Here is an 8,914-nt window from a genome sequence, read left to right as displayed (position 1 = left end):
ACTTTTTTTCTCATTTGTTCCTGAATTTCTTTGGATCTCGGCATGATGTCTGCAGCTTTTGAGGATATTTTGGTCTACTTCACTTTGTCAGGTAGGTCCTATTTAAGTGATTTCTAGATTGGGAACAGGTGTGCAGTAATCAGGCCTGGGTGTGGCTACAGAAATTGAACGCAGGTGTGATCAACCACAGTTATGTTTTAACAGGAGCTGGGGGGCAAACACTTTTTCACACAGGGCCATGTAGCTTTGGATTTTTTTCTTCCTCATTAATAAAACCCTTCATTTAAAAACTGCATTTTATGTTTACTTGTGTTATCTTTGTGTTTAATGTTTAAATTTGTTTGATGATCTGAAACATTTAAGTGTGGAAAACATGCACAAAAGTAAGAAATCAGGAAGGGGGCAAACACTTTTTCACACCACTGTATATTATGTGCCATTTCCAAGCAGCAACCACTGGGGCTGAAAAAAGAAGCCAACGCCAAAGTGCCAAAAAACGCAGTTCTTAGAATGGCCACATGAGGCTGGCTCCAAGAGCGAGTCAATCCCCATAGACCCCCATGTTAAAATACCCAACTTTATGGCAGAAATAAACATGTTTACAGCCTGGTATAAAAACAGTTTGGGTTTCTATAGGTAATTTCCTCTTCATGGCAACTGTATGGGGTGTAAATTTTTATATAACTCACTTGTTTAAATGTTATTAAGGATTAAAGTTGTGCATAATTAAAGGAGTGGTCACGCTGAGTGACATATGTGCGCCCAAACCCTAACTCTAACCCAGAGTATAGGCAGAGCCGTAACTGTTGCTATTGTCTTGTTCGCATTTAATTGTACTAAAAATCTTCTAAGGAGTTGCATGTTCAGTTTTTCTGGAAAGAACATTTTGTTTTATGGTTTTAAGTCTGTCGCTAGCAAAAATTAGCATTAGAATTATCACAGTTAACCATAGCTGTAAATGCACCATGCTATCCTGGGGTCCGTGGGTGTCATCCATTGCTACTAGTGTTGTGACGATACTGGAATTTCTAACGTCAATATGACATTATAAATTGATATTTAATACTGTTTTCGCTACGATACGATGCGATTGCGATACGATGCGATACGGTAGAAATTCACATTTAGGGTATATAATTTACTAAAAGATATATGTAAATATATACAATGACGACTTTTCTTGGTTAGTGGCAGAGAACAGCAGAATGACCGTAATACACATTAAGATAGAAATACGCAGAGTATTGGAACCATTTCAAAGATTCAGAATTGATATGAATAAATAAATGAATATATTTGACAACCCTAATTGCTACCATGACAACAATATTTGTTAGGTAAGGTAACCATTGTGAAAACCCACATTCTCAGAGTACAGGTGTAGCAGTAGCGTCACAACTTCAGTGTGTTTTCAGCTCATGAACGTCAGGCTAATTGAAATGTTTTGGTAACCCAAGAAATGACTGTTGGTTGTTCAGTTTTTCTGGTAAGTACATTTTGTTTTAATGGCTTTAAACCTACTTTTCACCAGCAAAAATAAGCATTAGCATTATCACAGTTAACAATGGCTGTAAATGCTCTGTGCTAACCAAGCTAGCAGCTAGCCACAGGATTTAGCGCCACACTCTACTAAATATGGTCACTTCATTGGGTGCCATCACAGTGCCTACGTCCATGACACATTTTACAGTTTCTGTTGGCATAAAACAATTATTCAATCACAGCTCATAAATACTACAGCTCAGTGCAAGCAAGAGGGAAATCAAACTCACCTTTCGTATTAAACAGACGAGACTTCTTGCAGTTGTAAACCACTTCCTGTTGGCATTGCTCCGACCCCGATACGATGGCGCGGAGCTGCTCAGCTGAGGCGCTGTAGTTGAACTTCATGATGTGAGGTTTGTGAATAGAGGAGCCCTGGACTGTCACAGGAGCTGTGCTGTTGTGCGTCAACACCGTCCAAACCTTCTCCTCTGTAAGAAAAAAAAAGGGTCATCTGTTAGCATCAAACCCACTGAAACAACCTCTCTAAATACATGTTAGACTGTTGGCATGATCTCACCATGCTCACCTTCTGAAAATACATGTCAGACACCACAGTTCACACCTTTGACTGTATGAAGTGTGGTGATACTGTAACAATATGCTAACGTCCTCAGCCTGCCCTCTAAATATAAAACAGTCCGTTAGCACAAATCCGCTGCACCAGCTACCGTCTGTTAGCATTAGCGCTTCATCTGCACCATTTCCTCCACATACAAAAGCAGTTATTCTTAGCAAGTTTATACTGAGAGCAAATGTCACAATCTATTTTGTCATGAAGAGGAAACATGATTTATGCAGCCCAGTCGCCAGAAGACAATTATGTCATTGTACGATTCTGCAAACCACAAATACATTATGTTAAATATGTATCATATCAATGTTGATAAGGTGACGTAGTATCCTCTTTTATTTGGTATGCATTTTTAATTTCTCCTAGCTATTGGGATCAGTAGGACCCGATGAGTACAAAAAAACTTAACCATAATTAAGTCCTCATGTCGACTGTTTGAGACCAACAAACAACATACCCGGTGTGTTTTAGCGAGTCATTGCCGTGTTTGCAGTGGCATTTTAGCCACCAAATGTGGATGTCCTTTAGCGTCCCGACACTGTTTATCCACAAGGGATTGTGCCACAAAAGCAGCTGTTTTTTACTGAGACGTCACTGTGTTTCCAGCTAGCATTGTGGTATTTAAAGGCAAACCATGGTCTTTTTTCTGACCATATTTGCTAATAACGTACCAATGTAACCTATCTGTGGTTTTCAGGAATATAAAAGGCCAACATTTATGCTGGCAACTTGGTTGGATTTATGCTTTTGAGAATTCATTGTTACACTATGTAATTTTTCTTACTCAGAAAATGCGCCTTAAATTAGCGTGTATCAATTTGGAATAGGACCATTGTGCTTCTCTCTTTCATGACATATTTAAAAAATAAAAATAAATATGTAAATTTAAAAATGTATTCAAAATTTAATACAAAATAATATATAATAATGCATAAAATAAATACAAAATAAAATACAAACTATAAAATAAATACAAATACAATGAACACAAAAATACTAAATAAATTCAAAAATACTTTCAAGTAACAGAACATGGCAAAAACAGCACCACACTAAACAAGAATTGGAAGTAAAAACAGATTTAAAAACTTAGATTTTTACATTCATTCATTTTCCATAACCACTTATCCTGTTGAGGGTTGCAAACGGGTTGGAGTCTATCCCAGCTGACATTGGGTGAGAGGCAGGGTTCACCCTGGACAGGTCGCCAGACTATCACAGGGCTGACACATAGAGACAGACAACCATTCACACTCACATTCACACCTACGGACAATTTAGAGTCACCAATTAACCTGCATGTCTTTGGACTGTGGGAGGAAGCTGGAGTACACGTAGAAAATCCAAGCTGACACAGGGAGAACATGAAAACTGCCCCACCCTGGGTTCGAACCCGGAGCCCTCTTGCTGTGGGGGGACAATGATAACTACTGCACCTCCTTCTATTTTTATATCATGTCTCTTGACTTTGCACTGTTAATTGTTGTGCACCAAATCAACAAGACAAAATCCCTCGATGTGGAAACCTAAAACTGTTTTTGACTCTGAAATTTCCTAAATAGGCAAGTCTGAAACATGAAATTAATGAACTGCTAAAAATAAATGCCATGGTGTTACAGGGGCGTTTTGATTTGTGTGTCATATTTTACTGTACATGTCAGAACTGTGGCCAAGTTCATTAGTGAGTCAGTGATTCTGTGTTGCTGGTGGAAACATCAATGTTTACTGGTGACATTTCAAAAATCGCTGCAATTTTTCATCACTGGAATCCTAATGAACGCTCATGTTTCCAAACCACAATTTGATGACCTTCTGCGAACCTTAAACATCCTGAAAATAAATCTTAAAGTTCCACAAGACAATCTTACCACAGCTTTCTGCTGATGGTCTTTATGTGCTGCTTACAGTATGAGACACTTGAGACGAAGGGAGTCCAGAGTTTGTACAGTAGAGTCAGACGAGGACTCATCCTATTTTCATCCCCGCTCCGTTTTCATTATACAGACTTCATGTTTGCTCTGCCTTGGAGAAAATCCCTCTCCACTTTGTGATTATTCACATCAGGTTGTCAGGCTTAGAGCTATTTACATTTCTAATAGATTCCTTAATTGAGGTCAAGTAGAGGCATTTCTGCTGCCCAACAATTCAGCTTTGTGCGGGGAGGACTGAAAACACATAATACCAGGACCAGACAGCGGAGAGGTGGCAGCGCTCCTCTCTGTAACGTCACCGGTACATTAACCTTGCAAAGGACAAAGCAGCTGAGAAAGTTGTGACAGCCGGGTGATGAATACTGTCTCCACAGTGTCAAAACTTCACTGCAAGTGTTTTGTCCTACATGTCACGAGGGCCGTGGATCGGGTTGTGTCCGGCTCCCTGTCTGTCAAATGTCACATCTCAGGTGATTGTTCCGGTGATACGGAGCACATTGTGTTCCTGCCATCAAAAGACCACACTATCGGTCTGACAGGGGGAGACAATGGAAGGTGTAACAGTTATTTTATACTGCAGATAATCAAGGGTCAAATGGGTATGGATGTTTGTACATGTTTTGTAATGATTTTATTCACACCTTAATTACTTGACTCTTCTTTTAGCAAGAGATCAACTGTATTTGCTTGGGCTGCACAAAAATATCAGGACACAAGTGTGTAATTTACAAAATATATTTTACCCATTCTTGATGAGTGGCATAAATTATGTCCTACCAAAAACCCCTTAAAATTCTAACTTATCAACACATTATTTTTAAAGGATTTATTTAAATTAAATAAATAATACTTGTAGAATATTTTTATTTGCTTTCTTTTTTTAATCTTCTAAACTTGTCCAGTGCCAGAAAACACCCTTGTTCCAGACGAGAATTCACAACTTCAAATGATTAAAATGTGTTTTAAAAGCCTTCAAACCCTAAAACTAACAGTGCGTACTGATAACATCTGTGTAAATTTGTATTGCTATAATCATCTTTGTTTTTAAATATATTTTTTATTAAAATGTTGGCTCTTATAGGTGTCTCTTGGGGTTTTGTCAGCTCTTCTCTTCTCTTCTAAAAGAACATTTTATCAGGTATAAAAGGAGTTAGCTGTATAAGGACTCCTATCTCACTTCCTGGTTTCCAAAAAGGTACTTGTAATACTTTCTATTATTTGATAAAGTCATTAAATAATATTGCTATCAGGTGTTTCTCAACCATAAAATGTCAACTCCATTGCCCTTTTAAATCCAAAGTAATTAAGAATTACGGTTTAAAAGTAAGTATTTTGACGAGCATTAAGAGACGTTTGAGCAACTTTGAAAAAATTAAATGGCTACTCACTTTGACTGCTGTGTAATTAATAAATACATAACTTTTTTGTCAACACCGTAGGACATCAGCTCCACCAGATGTTACCTCTGACATCCATTATGTCTGCCATTCAATAAAAAATGAAAGCACTGGGAGGTTTGCCCACTACAAGGTTTAATAGTTAAGATTTTAAATATATTTTCCAAGCCTAATTAAGTGAAAATCAAAAGCCCCCCAAAAAGGGTTTTGTCCCAGTTCTCAAGAATGAGTGATTTCAAAAAGCAGGAGGAACTGCAAGCAGACACTGCCCGCTCACAAACAGGAAACACTGCACCTAATAGGAGCAGGCAGAAACAAAGCCAGCCGCTCTCCTCTCCTGCTCTCATTCAAATCAATTCAAACAGCCAGACGCTCAGCAGAAATGTTAGCAATGTCCAAACACCCGAAATTACAGCAGACAAATAAATAAAACATCTCCAGTGTTGTTTAATATTGCAAGTTTTCCACCTATGGGGTACGCCAATATATTGGTGGATGTGGATATTCACCGTCACCAGGAGATAAGTGTTAATAGTTTTGGTGAAATCCTGACGATTGCATCACAAATAATGAGTTTCACGCACGCACGCACGCACGCACGCACACACAAACACACACACACACAAAAAATCCAAATGTACTGGGCAGAGTGCTGTGAAATTCATTGGGAAATGACACTTTTCTTTAGCACCACCCTCAGTTTAAAATATGGTCCTGCCCAAAAAAAAAAAATCTCATAATTTAATGGCGGACTGCCATGAAATTTACTGAGCAGATTAGTGCTCCCAAGGGGATCAACCCTTTTGACTTTAATGACCCAATACTCTAATGTAAATTACAGCCTCTAGAGGCCACTGGTGGGGCTTTAGACTTGTAAGCTTGTTAAATTGTGACACTTTTTAATCTGAGTAGCCATAAATTGTGCATGGTTGATTTTAGTCAAACCTGAAAAGCCCAGGATGGTTCTTGTGGTGAACTGAACCCAGGGGTGCTTGCATTATTTGTCGAGGGCACTATGATAACTTGTTTTTCTTTTTAATGAAAGAGGTACTATTTCAAGAAAATTAATAATTTTCGGATTTTTTTTCTCTGCAACTTGTGGGACATCTCCTACCAAGTTGCTAACTGACTTTTTTCCCTATGTTTTGAAAGAAAACACACCAATGCGCTCAGCGTTTTAAAGGTTTGAATACTTGCAAAAGGCGTCTGACAACAGCACAAGAAAAGTGATGTCACTCCAGGTTTCAAAGTGTTGATAAAACTAGAATGTCTGTGCAATAGTAAGATACAATAATTTTGAAATTTATGCTACGTGACCACAGAAAACAGAGATAAAGGAAGCTTTTGCTCAAGGGGGAAAAAACCTACAACTACCAGAATGCACTGCACCACACCAGACCAAAAAACAATCCCGCTGGTGGGTGATGTAATGTAACAATTACAATCTGTTACAGTTAAACAGTAAGCTAGAACATGTTTTTAAAAGGTTTGATGTCAGTAATAGGCAACTCAGTAACACAATTTTGGTTTATATTTGATCAGCGCAGTTTACAGTTTGATCTCAGTTTTTCAGCCTCTGTTTTCACTGTGCAGGAAACAGTATGGCAGCCACTTCCTGTTCCCGAACTCTCATTATTACAGCTAAACACAACACTAAAATATGTTTCTAAAAGTACTGTAGGCAAGAAATAGGCGATGCAGTAACATAATCTTGATATATATTCAATTAGTACTGCCTAGTTTTACCATGTGATTGGATTTCAGTCTGAGTTTGAGAGACAGAGGGGTGGGTCTGCCTCTTTATCTGCTTCTATACTTTTTGTGTCCATGGTGGCGGCACTGGTGGCAGGTGATACGGAAATATGGAAATACATCCTGTAGTTTGAGCAACAGCCCGAGAGCCAGTGAAACTGGGAGGCGAGAAGGGAGGAGATGAAGAGAAGTTTACTACAGTTCATTTGCACAAACTACCCACATTTTTGTCGGCAAAGTATCCCTTTAAAGGCAGGATAAGGCAGGATGTTGTGTAAACATACTGATATGTCGTGCTTTAGCTGTAAGCTCCTCGTCTCTTTTTTAAGTGTAGCCAGTGTGATGTCACACACAATGACTCTGCAACATGATAGCAGTGGCTGGTACAGGGAAGAACAGCACAGCCAGAGCTTCAGATAATTGCTCTTATGAGAACTGATGAAACACCCAAATGGCTTCAATGTTAATTGAAGTGTTAATGTAAAAGAGTTTAACTAAGCTATCAGGCTAAAGCTGATGAAGGATGGTTGTGCATTATAAATGATTTAAGCAGATTTGTAACACGTGTGTCGTGTGAAAGACGTCTGCCGTGGGAGGACTGGCACTAAATAACTGGATGGATTAAGTGATGACAGATTGTACATTATATAGAAAATTGATGCATCTAATTATGAAGTAATGAGTTAATGTGTAATGACTGATGCAGTTTTATTTTTATATACACTTCTGTTACCAGCTAAGAGAGGCTGTATAAGCCCTGTTTCCACCAAACACTTTCAATATGGTACCTTTGGAACCAAAAGTAACCCTTCAGACATGGTACCTAGACCCTAGTGTTTCCACCTACTCCTAAATGTGGGCGGGGTTGTTGTCACTCACTGCTCCGTCCAGCACTCACTGTATTTCCTCCTTTATCAGTCTGCATCTCGTTTATCGTCCACAGAACGAGGCTGCAGCCGACATTTTCAGAACAAAATAAAACAGGCTGCAGTGAGAGTCTCTCTCCATGGGGTATTTGAAAATAGCGGGTTTGCGCATTCAGTCCTTCTCAGGCAAGCTCAGGGGTTTAGTGTTGCTGTAGCCCACAGGAATTACGCCCTGTGATGCTTTTTTTTCTCTCCGAGTGAGGATTAGAATTTATGCAGCTCACATAATTCAGTGGAAATTAATATACAAAACGCTTGAAGATCCACTCATTAGAATAAAAAAGAATAGAAAGCCTTTATTGTCATTGCACAAGAACAAAAGGATGCTACATATACAACGAAATTGCGGGGGATTGGGATGTAAGAGCGGCGAGACTCGTCTGTAAATGTCTGCTTCATGTAGAAGCCAATGTCTAGTAACTCCTGGCGACTGTAGAGGTGGTTTACGTAGGCATGGACATATGAAAAACACAAAAATAACACCAGACTCGGAGAGCCTCAGGCTGCGTCCGTGCGTGCCACCATCTTGTCAGTTACTAAAAGTGTATGTCACCCAAGAGAGACAACAAAACTAAAGCACTGGTCAAAGTTGTCACAGTGAAATTTAAGGTGTGCTGATTGATCCAAGTCGCCCACTCATGCATTGAGTAACATCACAAGTAAACGTTCCACCTTAAAAGTCACCAGCAGTCGGCCCAGTGAATGAAGTTATTTTTTCTCAGACTCCAGCTGCTGTGAGAGGCAGCAAAACATCCTTTCATTTCATAGTTACAGTTTACTAATAAAACTCTC

General features: G+C 39.1%; 1 protein-coding gene across 1 annotated transcript in view; it reads right to left on the bottom strand.

Moving 5' to 3' along the window:
• Positions 1 to 8,914, bottom strand: part of LOC126392901 (contactin-associated protein-like 5) — a 179,777-nt gene that overhangs the window by 61,320 nt on the left and 109,543 nt on the right. The window contains exon 13 of the mRNA XM_050048626.1: positions 1,773 to 1,973. Coding sequence (XP_049904583.1) covers positions 1,773 to 1,973 — 201 coding nt within the window. The remainder of the gene's footprint in view (positions 1 to 1,772; positions 1,974 to 8,914) is intronic.

The sequence above is a fragment of the Epinephelus moara genome, chromosome 7, assembly GCF_006386435.1.
Source record: "Epinephelus moara isolate mb chromosome 7, YSFRI_EMoa_1.0, whole genome shotgun sequence".
Taxonomy (NCBI): domain Eukaryota; kingdom Metazoa; phylum Chordata; class Actinopteri; order Perciformes; family Serranidae; genus Epinephelus; species Epinephelus moara.
Note: the sequence above shows the minus strand (reverse complement) of the source record. Positions and strands in the feature narration are given on the sequence as shown.